This window comes from Panthera tigris, chromosome A3, assembly GCF_018350195.1.
Source record: "Panthera tigris isolate Pti1 chromosome A3, P.tigris_Pti1_mat1.1, whole genome shotgun sequence".
Classification (NCBI taxonomy): Eukaryota; Metazoa; Chordata; class Mammalia; order Carnivora; family Felidae; genus Panthera; species Panthera tigris.
Genome location: NC_056662.1, coordinates 12,483,660 through 12,496,594, shown reverse-complemented (window position 1 = coordinate 12,496,594; position 12,935 = coordinate 12,483,660). Strand labels below are relative to the sequence as shown.

Genomic DNA, 12,935 nt, shown 5'->3' with positions numbered 1-12,935 from the left:
GATAAAGAAATCCCATTACAGCAGAGACAGCACTGCTTCAACAGTGGTTCCAGAGCAAAAGGCTCAAAATTCCAGAGGTGGGGCAGGGAGTAGGGCTTCCCACCCAGACTGGGAAAGACTGTCAGCTTCTAGCTGCATGACCTCGGGCAGCTTACTTATAATCCCGGTGCCTCAGTTAACTCATCTGTAAAGTAGGACATTTATTTGTATCTGGCTCATGGTGTTACCGTGAGGATTGTTAATCCACATAAAGCACTGTCACAGTTCCTGACGCAAAGCAAGCCCTCAATAAAGAGCTGCTGGTGGTATTGTTTTAAGGAGTGTGTATTACAGTTATATTCCAGAAAGGCCTAAGGTACGGAATCATCTTGAATACCTTTTGACCTTTAATGCTCTTTTTTTTTTTAATGTTTATTTTTGAGAAAGAGAGAGACAGAGTGTGCGCCCAAGCAGGGGAGGGGCAGAGAGAAGTGGGGGACAGAGGATCTGAGGCAGGCTCTGTGCTGACAGCAGAGAGCCTAACATGGGGCTCAAATTCATGAACCATGAGGGAGACGCTTCATCGACTGAGCCACCCAGGTGCCCCGACCTTTGGTGCTTTTCTTAATGGAACACCTCCCACCCGCAGGACCCTCGCGATCTGCCCACTTGGCTTATTCTAAAACCCACAGAGGTCCAGAGGTTCATACGTGGAAGCTGCTCGTGTGCTCTTGGGAGAAGAGGCTTGTGTCTGCCTCCTCTGGATTCCCGGTCCCACCCTTGCTGAGTGGATGTTTTTAGGAGGGGAAGATGTGTGGGGCCTGGAGCTTCATGTAGTTCTCTTTGACTTTCTTCCTTTGCTTGCTTGGCCTGCATCTGAGAGACGACCCTCCTTGTAGGTGCTACAAGAATACACAAGTGACGACATGAATGTGGCTCCTGGCGATCGGGTCTGGGTCCGAGGCTGGTTCCCCATCCTGTTCGAGCTCTCCTGCATCATCAATAGATGCAAGCTGGATGTTCGGACAAGGTAACCATGTCCCGGACGGTGCCGCTTCTGTCATGGAATGAGCCTCGGTCACCGGCTTAGTTGACCCGTGATCTCCCACCGTCTTCTCTGCTCTTTTCCCCCTCACCCATTCCCTCTCTGTGCCTGGCTTTGTTCCTCCAGAGGACTCACAGTCATGTTCGAGATCATGAAGAGCTATGGCCACACCTTCGAGAAGCACTGGTGGCAGGACTTGTTCAGAATCGTGTTCAGGATTTTTGACAACATGAAACTCCCTGAGCAGCAGTCAGAGGTAGGTGATGACTAACACGGTGCCCTAGATATGGCTAGGTGGCGTGGGGGTGGGGGAGTCTCTGCCTTTGTCTGCTGTGGGATTGTGTCATCATCCCCACGAGGTGTGTTTCAAAATGAAAACCCCCTCCTTGGAACTCTTATACCAGAAGCAACTAATGCTAAGAAACTGTCCCCATCTGAGGAAGGGTAAGGGGAGAGAAGTCACCATGGCTGGCCTGCTTGGCCCTTGGGCATTACACCTGCCAGTTCAACAGGGCACTGCTCCTGTCTGTTCTTTGGTCCGTATCAGCTTCTCAGCAGTCAGTAAACAATGGGATGTCTCTGGTCCCTAAAAGAACCCATTTAAAACACTTTTACGAGTGCCTGGCTGGTTCAGTCAGAAGAATGTGGATTCTTGATCTTGGAGTTGTGAGTTGAAGCCCCACATTTGGCATAGAGATTACTTAAAAATAAAATTTTAAAAAGAAAAGTTTTTAATGAAGTTACAGTTGGAGATGACGTTGGCAAATTATTAGGCTTTTTTTTTTTTTTAAAGGATATCTGATGCCTCTAGTTGTCATTGTTATTTATCCCCCAGGGATAGAGGGAGGAGGAGAGGATATTCTAAGACTTTTAGAAGGGAAAGAGTCACTTTCTTAACCACTTTGAGGAATACCGTTCTCTCCCTCCCCCTGGTATAAAAGCAACATAGGTTTAGTATGGAATATTGAGAATATATAGAAAACTCAGGGGCGCCTGGGTACCTCAGTCAGTTAAGCATCCAACTTCGGCTCCAGTCATGATCTCACGGTTCATGAGATCGAGCCCCACATCAGGCTCTCTGTTGACAGTGTGGAGCCTGCTTGGGATTCTCTCTCTGCCCCTCCCCCACTCACACTCTCTCTTCTCTCTCTCTCAAGATAAATAAGCTTAAAAAAAAGAAAAGAATACGCAGAAGACTCACAATTTTACCATTCAGAAATAAGAGTTAATGTTTTGGCAAATTTCTGTCTTCTACATGGTTAAAGTATGGTTGAGGTCACAGTATAAGAGTTTAGCTTTCTAATCTTATTTTAAAGTAACTTAAATTTTTCTTCCTTGTAAAACCAATCAGAAGACAGAAAAACAAAGAAAACATTTGAACAGCCACTGTTCCAGCTTCCACAGGCAACCACTGTTAACCCCTTCACATTCTTCGTGTGTTTTCTTTTTTACAAAAATGGGATCCCAGCCCACACACCGTAAATTCCTTTATCAGTTTAATACCTGAGTGTTTTTCCCAACCCTAAGTCTTCTTCCATACTGTTTTTAAAAGCTGCAAACTGTTGGGGCACCTGGGTGGCTCAGTCAGTTAAGCACCTGACTCTTGATTTCAGCTCAGGTCCTGGTCTCATGCGTTTGTGGGATTGATCTCCATGTCAGCTATAGTGCAGAGCCTGCTTGGGATTCCCTCTCTCCCTTTCTCTCCACCCCTCCCCGCATACCCGCTCTCTTTCTCTCTCTCTTTCAAAAGTAAATAAATAAACATTAGAAAGAAGGCAGCACTGAAATGAACATTCTTTGCTGCTACCTTTGTTCTTGTTTTTTTTTTTCTCTTGGGACAAGTGGTATGTCAGGTTTGGGGCTTACACATTACTGAGGCTTTTGATACGTACTTTCAAATTACTTCCAAATAAATTCGCAACCTTTATAAATTTACAGCCTTTTACATTTGAACAGTGCACAAGAGTTCCCGTTTCTCCATACCCACTCCAACTCTTCATACCTTAATGAATTTTTTTAATGTTTATTTTTGAGAGAGAGAGCACGTGTGGGGGGAAGGGCAGAGAGAGAGGGGGAGAAAAGGAATCCCAAGTAGGCTCCATGCTGTCAGCGCAGTGCCCAACTCGGGGCCCAATCTCACGAACTGTGAGATTATGACCTAAGCTGAAATCAAGAGCTGAATGTTCAACTGACTGAGCCACCCAGGTGCCCCCATACTTTTTTTAATCCTTGTTCATTTGATGGGCCATAAGTATCACAGTGACAAAGTTTTGTAATTGCTGGTGAGGTTGCAAACTTTTTTTCACATTGCTGATTCACAATTTTTTTCTTTTATGAGTTGCTTTTTCACATCCTTAGCCGATCTATTGGGTTAGTTATCTTTCTTCTATTGATTTAGGAGCTTTTTAGTGTATAAGTAACATAGCATATCCTTCCATAAATTGCAAATGCTTTTGCCCACTTTATTATTCTCGTTTTGTTTTCATTTTAGAAAATTTTAGCTTTTAAGGAACCAAATTCATCAGTCTTTTTCCCTTATGGCTTCCACTTCTGGAATCTTGTTTTGCAATTAGCAACCCTTCCCTTTTCGATGATTTTCTAAATCTCTGTATACATTAAATACTTAAAATAGTGCCATGAAATTACCAGCGGTAAATTTTGGGTGTAAGGTATAACTTAGCACAATCTCCTACTCACTTTTTCCAAATCATTAAAGCCTTTGGTCAGTATCCCTTTGAATGACTATTAATGTCCTGACATATGTATAAATTTAATTTAGTTGCCACCTTCTTGGGCATTTGTTCATATGTGTTTTCAGTGTGTAAGTGCCAGTGTGGCATAAACATCTTTATTCACAAGACTTCACCCACAGATGTTTACTGCTTTCCTTAGGATCCACTCCTTTGGGCAGCGTGACTGCGTCCGTGGGTGTGAGCGTTGTAAAGACTGACTGTAGACACGTACTTCCAGGTTGCACAGCAGAGAGGTTTTTCCCCTGAGGTAGGAGTGGGCCCATCTCACCACAAGGAGAGTAGCTTTTAAACATTACCTTGTTGTTTTTCAGAAATCCGAGTGGATGACGACAACGTGCAATCACGCGCTCTATGCTATTTGTGACGTGTTCACCCAGTTTTATGAAGCTCTGAACGAAGTTCTTCTTTCTGATGTGTTTGCACAGTTGCAGTGGTGTGTAAAACAAGGTACTCTCTCCGTCTCCAGGCGTCATCCTTCTTGACGTAGTTTTTAATGAGAGGTTCGTTATTTCAGTATATGAAAGCAAGAATGTAATGCCAAGGAGTACAATATATAATCAGTGAAAATGTGTATTTTTTTATTTAATAAGAACATAGAAACAATCTGAAGGCAGTTATAAAGCATTTTTTATTATTTTTTTAAATTTTTTTTTTTAATGTTTATTTTTGAGAGAGAGAGGGAGGGAGAGAGCGCCCGTGAGTGAAGGAAGGGCAAAGAGAGAGAGGGAGACACAGAATCCGAAGCAGGCTCCAAGCTCTGAGCTGTCAGCACAGAGCCCAGTGCGGGGCTTGAACTCACGAACCATGAGATCATGACCCGAGTTGAAGTCAGACGCTTAGCTGCCTGAGCCACCCAGGTGCCCCTTGTTTGTTTGTTTGTTTAATTATTTTAATATTTATTTATTTATTTTGAGAGAGCTAGAGCACGAGCAGGGGAGGGGCAGAGAGAGAGGGAGACACAGAATCCAAAGCAGACTCCGGGCTCTGAGCTGTCAGCACAGAGCCTGACATGGGGCTTGAACTCACAAACCGTGAGATCATGACCTGAACCCAAGTTGGATGCTTAACCAACTGAGCCACCCAGGTGCTCCTAAAGCATTTTTTAAAGATGGATGTAGTTATTATATTTAAAAAGAAGTGCCTTTAGGGGTGCCTGGGTAGCTCAGTGGGTTAATCGTCCCAACTTTGGCTCAGGTCATGATCTTGTAGTTTGCAAGTTCGAGCCCCATGTCAGGCTGTGTGCTGGCAGCTCAGAGCCCGGAGCCTGCTTCGGATTCTGTGTTTCCCTCTCTCTCTGCCCCAACCCCGCTCACAATCTGTGTCTGTCTCTCTCAAAAATAAAACATTAAAAAAACATTAAACATTTAAAAAAAATTTTTAAAAAAAGATGTGCCTTTCTATATTATACTATGGTTTCTGCTTTTGTCGTAGTTGAAATTTTCTGTAATGTTCTTAAAATGTCCTGTGGGAGGGGCACCTGGATGGCTCAGTTGATTAAGTGTCCGACTCTTGATTTTGGCTCAGGTCATTATCTCAGAGTTCTTGAGTTCAAGGCCTCGTTGGGCTCTGCACTGATAGTGTGAGCCTACTTGGGATTCTCTCTCTCTCCCTCTCTCTCTGCCCCTCCCCTGCTTGCTCTCTCAAAAATAAATAAACATTTTTTTTTAATATATTATGGGAGTCAGTATAAACAACAGCTTCATCAGTGGACATTTTTCGTTTGAGTACTTATGTGTTGATTTTAGTACATCCTAGGAAGAATACCTACATAGCACATTAGACCTGGATTCCGTAGATAGTTTTGGCTTAGGACAAAGCTTAATTTCGCAAAGTTTTTCAAAAAGTGACTGACTCAGTTTTAAAATAAGTGAAAAAACAATCAATACCAGTATGGCAAAAACTGGAAGTGCAATGTTTGAGTGACTAAATTTTGAGAGACACTGATCTAATATTTCCGTCTTCTATCATTGATCACATAAGAAGCCAGTTAATTAACAAACTGACCTTTTTCCATCCCAGCAGTAAAGCTGTGATAAGTAATTTTAACTCTTGATAGCCTGTTTAACAACAAAAGTTATTTTTTTTATTTAAAAAAAATTTTTTTTTAATTTTTATTTATTTTTGACAAAGAGAAAGATAGAGCATGAACGGGGGAGGGGCAGAGAGAGAGGGAGACAGAATCCGAAGCAGGCTCCAGGCTCTGCGCTGTCAGCACAGAGCTCAAACCCACAGACCGTGAGATCATGACCTGAGCTGAAGTCGGACGCTCAACCGACTGAGCCACCCAGGCACCCCAACAACAAAAGTTTTAACACTGTATCATTGCTTCATTAAGTAAGAGCCTGCAAACCCTCTGTCATGTCCCCACCTCGCAAGACGAAGCATCAGTGCCCTGGTGGGAATCAAACCAGCAGCGGAAGTTTGATGATAGATGTTGCTTTATTTTGCAGATAATGAGCAGTTGGCTCGCTCAGGTACAAATTGCTTAGAAAACTTAGTGATATCCAATGGAGAGAAATTCAGTCCCGACGTCTGGGATGAAACGTGCAGTTGTATGCTGGATATCTTCAAGACAACCATTCCACACGTGTGAGTGCAGATGTGATTGTTGCTGATTCTTGCTGAGCCCAGTAGATGTCTTAACGCTCCACATTGCCTTTCACACTGATCATTTTCCTTCTCTTGCATTCCCTTCAGTTTGCTGACATGGAGACCTGTAGGGATGGAGGAAGATCCATCGGAGAAACACTTGGTAGGGGTTTTTGTTGTCATCTTTTCTCTGATCTCGTATTAGGTAAAAAAAAAATTAAGTAGCCCAAGGAGTTTGTGCTTTTCTGATGGGAAGTGAGCAAAAAAGGCTATAAGCTTTAGGAGTGCCAGGCTGGCTCAGTCAGTGGAGCGTGCAGCTCTTGATCTTGGGGTCGTGAGTTGGAGCCTCACTTGGGGCATGGAGATTACTTTAAAAAAAAAAAAAAGAGTTAAAAACTATGTTCATTAACACGTTGTTTTAGAAAGTACAGAAGATAAGTCACCTCACCCAATAAAAGCCACAGTTCACATTTCTAGTTTTTACTTTGTGCGACGGCACACGTATAACCCACGCGTGTTTGAAATTCGGGCGCGCTTGGCACAGAATGTTTTACCTAACAACGTGTAAGCAGTCTTCCATGTTTTTAAATATTGTTTGAGAGCAGCCTTTTCAGTGGCTATACATTATTATATTTAGTGAATTCTCCCTTGTTGGACTCTCAGGTCTGGTGTTTGCCGGTTAGAAGTAATACTTTGGTGTAATTATCCTCATTTATTCCTCTCCTAAATAAAGAGTGCTTTCTTCCACCACCAGTGAAATAGTGATTGTTATTTTTTGTGTGAGGCCACATCAAGAAGTTCTAATTCAAGTCTCACTTTACAATATTTTGCTTTATACGGGGTTTGTATTATTAACGTCTCTTCCCAAATAACTGTAAAGCCATTAGATTTTAAAAGTCATTTGGAGGGCATCTGGCTGACTCAGTGGAGCATGTGACACTTACTATCAGAGTCATGAGTTCGAGCCCCACATTGGGCCTGGAGCCTACTTTAAAAAAGGGGTGGCATTTAGGATATAGCAACTTAAAAAATGAAGCACCCTATTTAAACATTTTTTGTTTGTCTTCTGTCAACTTTTTGAAAAGCTAGCTTTTGGCACTAGTGTATTTTTGAGCTTGTCCTCATTAATTGGTCATATGTATTGTTAAATCATAATATGTAGAGAAATACCTTCGAAGTCAGAATAAGAAAATACGAGATTTAAAAAAAAAATTTTTTTTAATGTTTGTTTATTTTTGAGAAAGAGACAGAACGTGAGCAGGGGAGGGGAGGAGAGGAGGAGACACAGAATCCGAAGCAGGTTCCAGGCTCTGAGCTGTCAGCACAGAGCCCGATGCGGGGCTCAGACTCACGAACTGTGAGATCGTGACCTGAGGCAAAGTCAGACGCTTAACCGACTGAGCCACCCCGGCACCCCAAGAAAACGTGAAATTTTAGAGAGAGGGAGAAATAAGTGAAATTTATAATGTCTCCTTTGCAGTCCAGCATGGAATGTCATTTTACTGAAGTCTAAGCAAGGCACTTACCGTCAAGTTGGGCCAGCCCCAGTGTTAAGCCGGGCACATCTCTGCCCAGGTACTCAATTGTGGATAAAGTGAACATTGTATTTCTCTCTGGCTTACTTTTAGGATGTGGATCTGGACCGCCAGTCTCTGAGCAGCATAGATAGAAATGCCTCTGAGAGAGGCCAGAGTCAACTCTCTAACCCGACCGATGACAGCTGGAAAGGTAGACCATATGCAAGTAAGGCTACTTTTTCTAGTTGTTTTCATTTATTTATTTTAAATAGGTAACACACTTACTCAGTTTAAATATTTGCAAAGTACAAGAGGATAAACACGATAAGCCTGCCTTCCACCCTGTGCCTCAGTCTGCCAGTCCCTTCCTGTGGCAGCCAGTGTCACCAGCTTCTGTACGTTTCCAAAGACATTTTATCCATATATAAGAAATGCATATCCGTAAACATATATGTACGTGTACACACATACACATGAATTCTCCTGTCCTTTTTATACAAATTAGGGAATACTATACATTGTTTTTTCAGTTAGTATATCTTTAAGATCATTCAAAATCAGTACCTTAAAAGCTTTCACATTCTTTTATACTGTTTATGTTATCCAAGGATGTGGATGTACTATTGTTTGCTTAATTGGGTTTCCTACTAATGGACATTTATATTATTCCCAATCTTCGTGACGAACAGTACAGCATTGAATCACTTAATGTGTGTGTCATTTGTGAGTTTATCTGTGTAATAAATTCCTAAAAATGGGATTGCTGGGTGAAGTGCACTTGCCATTTTGACGGATGATTAGATTCTTGCCCCATTAATGTTGTTTCTGTTGACGTGATCTTCAGGAACACACAGGTGATATTTCAGACCTTTGGAGTATTTTTAATTTTCAGTTTCCTAATTATGAGTGAAATGAGCAGTTTTTCATGTGTCTAAGATCTTTTCATGATCTGTTCAAATCTTCATTTTATATTGGCTGTTAGTCTTTATTGGTTTGGAGAAGCTTTTTATGTGTTAGAGATCCCTTTTCTGGATATGAGTTTCAGATGACTTTTATCAGTTTGTCCCACAGTGTTCTTGTGATCTATTTTACTGCCTGTCATTTTAAAAAACAGGTCTGACAGTTGCTATGCACCAGGCACAGCACTGTGTGTTTCAAATATGTGATCTCACATAATTGGTACTCTACCGTTTGAGGAGGTACTGTTGACATTTGGATCCTTGGGACCTAGCGCACTTCTGGCTGACTGAGAAACTGGAACCGTCCTGTTTCCTGGTCTGGTTGTTTTCAAGCTGTGGCCATATTGTTTTCCTTCATAGCAGCCCCACCCTCTTCTCCACACACCAGGCTGTAGGTGTTAACACCGCTGTTAACTTCGCAACCAGTGCATTAGACAAAGCCACACGTGCTCACCGCTATTTTTTGAAGGCATAAAACAGAAGCACCCTTGGGATCCATTGAAAAGCTACCATGTTCCTCCATATCTGCAGCTCGTGCCAGTCTCTCTGTAGTAGCCAGTGAGAGAATGAACTGTGCTGCCTCATTGGCTCCAGATAAAGGATTGGCTCGTGTGGAGGAGGCACGTTTTAACTAGAACCACTCTTGGTGCAGCAGGATGTTTATACTCTGAGAGGTGCCTGGGCCTTGAGACCCCTGTCCTTCCTCCTGGGAACGTGCCTCCAGTCTCCCATCTCAGCCTGCCCTGTGGGCAGCAGGTACAGGCTCACAGCACTTGCGTTGTTTCTCTTCTTTTTAATTTTTGGTCTCTTCTTTTTAATTTTTAATTTTTGGTTCTTTTAAATTTTAATTTAAATTTTTAATTTAATTTTAATTTTTGATGTTACTGAATTGGCATGAGTCAAATGTACATGTTTTGCAGCTCCACCACATTCCTCTTTAATTAAACTGATTCTACATAGAAAATTGATAGACAGACAGAAAGACAGTTTTAGTCACTTTCCAAAACTTGAGAATGACCTAACCTCATTTGACATCACTAAATGCTTTATTTAATGTTTTCAACTTCCTGATTCTATAACAATAAGTTGAATGAGGAATCTCTACTTTTATTATAGTCAAATCAACCCACACCTCCGAAGTGCCTGACATGGACCACCACTGAGCCCAGGGAGTGAGAAGACAAAGATGGAGGGAGGAGTTGTTAGCTAGAGTCTAGTCAGTAGCTGCAGGTGGCAGAGAAGCTTGTCGGAAGACGTGGGCCCTGCGTAGCTGACTCCTCCCCTTCAGGTCTTTGCTCAAGTATCACATTCTCGGAGCTTTCCTGACCAGCTTATTTAAACTTGAAGCCCCATCCTGATGACATCCCTACCTTGTCCCCATCCCTACCTTTGTCATCGTCATTTGACATAGGTAGACATGTGCCTTAAACATCTTGTTTATTTTCTGTCTCTGCCATGGAAGCAGGGATTTTTGTCCAGCTTATTCATTGTTATGCCACAGCATCAAGGACTGTGCCTGGCATGTAGAAGGAGCTCGGTTAATACTTACTCAACACTGGCTGAATCATTATTAGGGTTAATCTTTATCATCTAATATAGATCAGAAACTGTTTGCCAGCCTCCTCATCAAGTGTGTGGTCCAGCTGGAATTGATACAGACCATTGACAACATCGTGTTCTACCCTGCAACAAGCAAAAAAGAAGATGCAGAACACATGGTTGCTGCCCAGGTAATAGGACGAGCCTCGAGGAGGACCAACTTGCCCCTGGAGAGGTTGCTCAGATGCAGTGGTGTGCTGGAGCCAGCTCGTAGATCGTGCTCATCTCTCCCCAGCCCTGTGATCAGTCACGGCATATTGGTAGCTTGAAATTGGCCATGATGAGAATATTTATACCACAGAAATCAGCAAACCCTAAAAATCAGAACTTTCTTTTCCTTTTTTTTTTTTTTTTTTAATTTCCCAGAGAGCCGGTCTACCAGCATGCCACTGCTCAGATCCCACCCTCCCCAGTGCTTCGAAAAAGAGTGTTGTTAATCACAGGCCTGTTTCACATAATTGTTGTATGGTTTAACCATAAGTAACCGAGAGAGAAAAATATATGGGTGAAGATACCACTTTTTCCTTTAGAAAGTTTACTTTTTTGTCTTGTATGTACAACCTATTGTTCTTGGCGACAGAGGGTTGGGTGTCCAAAAGCTGAACCATAACATTACACCATGGGTTGTAAACTTACGTGGTTCTGGGACTAACATCCTGTGAATGCCTACTCAGCCTAGGTGGGACCGGGAGCAGAGAGTCCAGGCACCTCCAGCCCCGCCAGAGCCGCAGCCGCCTCCCAGCCCAGCGGTGTGTTGCTAACAGATGGGTCAAGTCACGACAGGCTCCCAGTTTTTCAACAGGAGCCAGATCGAGATTTTTTTTCATATAGGAAATCTCCTGTTTATTAAGTAATATAATTACCAATGAACAGAATATATCTGTGGGCTAGATCCAGCCCAAAGGCTATCCTCCTTTTTGTTTGTTTGAGAGAGAGAGAGAGAGACAGAGAGAGCAAGTGGCACAGGGACACAGACAGAGGGAGAGAGAGAATCCCAAGCAGGCTCCACGCTGTCAGTGCAGAGCCTGATGTGGGGCTCAAACTCACAAAGTATGAGATCATGACCTGAGCCAAAGTCAAGAGTCAGACTCTTTCCCGACCGAGCCACCCTGGCACCCCTGGTTTTTATTTTTTAAATGTACAGTTCAGTGTTTTGGAATATTCACAAAGTTGTACAAACATCACCCCTATCTAATTCCAGAATATTTTTGTCACCGCAAAAGGGAATGCCCTAACCATTAGCAGTCAGTCCCCCTTCTCTCTTCGTCCCAGCCCTTGATAGCCACTAATCTACTGTCTGGCTCTATGGGTTTACCTAATCTGCATATTTCATATTAATAGAATCCTATAATACATGAGCTTTTGTGTCCAGCTTCCTCCACTTAGCATAACGTTTCCCGAGTTCATCCGTGTTGTAGCATGTGACATCCACGTTGTTATATATATACAGATGTGTGTGTACGCGCATCTATATGTGTATATATATGTCTAGAATATTCCATCGTACAGCTGTTCCACATTTTATTTATCCTTTCATCAGTCGATGGACATTTGGATTGTTTCCACTGCCTGGCTATTGTGAATAACAGTGCTGTGAACATTTGTATATGAGTTTTTATGTGGACATGTTTTTAATTCTCTTGAGCTTGTACCTAGGAGTGGAATTTCCAGGTGACACCATAACTCTATGCCTACCTTTCTGAGGAAGTACCAGACCATTTTCTAAAACAGCTGGACTATTTTACCCTACCATCAGCAATTGATGAAGGCTCTAATTTTCCACATCCTCATCAATGGTTGTTATTGTTCTTTTTTCTTTCTTTTTCTTTTTTCTTTCTTTTTTTTTTTTTTGTAATTATCACAGCCATCCCAGTGAGTATGAAGTGGTATCTCATTGTGATTTGGATTCCCATTCCCCTAGTGACTAATGACCTTGAACAGCTATCTTCTGTGTTGATTGGCTGATTTGTATTTTTGGGGAGATGTCTTTTCAAATCACGTACCCACTTTTAAGTTGGAGTATTTATCTTTCAGCCATTGAATTACATGAGTTTTTATATATTCTGGATACTAGCCACTTATCAGATACAACTATTTTCTCCCATTCTGTGCATTGTCTTTTCAGTTTCTTGATGGTGGCCTTTGAAGCACCAAAACTTAATTTTAATGAAGTTCTGAATTACTATTTTTACTTGAGTCCTTGTACTTTTAGTGTTATATCTGAGAAAGCATGGCCTGATTCAGGGTCACAGAGATTAGGCCCACGGTTTCTTTTAAGAGTTTTATAATTTTAGCTTTTACATGTAGGTGTTTGATCCATTTTTTAGTTCATTTTTGTGTATAATGGGAAATAGGAGATCATCTTTTTTTTTTTTTTTTTTTTTTTTAAACACGTGGACATCCCCAGTTGTCCCAGCACCATTTATTGTAAAGACTGTTTTCTCCCCAGTGAATTGTTCTGGCATGCATGTTGGAAATCACTTAATCCTAAATA

The 12,935-nt window shown here is 42.1% G+C and overlaps 1 protein-coding gene across 2 annotated transcripts in view; it reads left to right on the top strand.

Moving 5' to 3' along the window:
• The window catches only part of ARFGEF2 (ADP ribosylation factor guanine nucleotide exchange factor 2), a 98,759-nt gene that overhangs the window by 78,073 nt on the left and 7,751 nt on the right, over positions 1–12,935 (top strand). For both annotated transcript variants that reach the window (XM_042980206.1, XM_042980205.1), the window contains exons 29-35: positions 879–1,009; positions 1,151–1,280; positions 4,089–4,224; positions 6,228–6,366; positions 6,475–6,529; positions 7,995–8,109; positions 10,442–10,572. In XM_042980206.1, the coding sequence (XP_042836140.1) occupies positions 879–1,009; positions 1,151–1,280; positions 4,089–4,224; positions 6,228–6,366; positions 6,475–6,529; positions 7,995–8,109; positions 10,442–10,572 (837 nt within the window). The remainder of the gene's footprint in view (positions 1–878; positions 1,010–1,150; positions 1,281–4,088; positions 4,225–6,227; positions 6,367–6,474; positions 6,530–7,994; positions 8,110–10,441; positions 10,573–12,935) is intronic.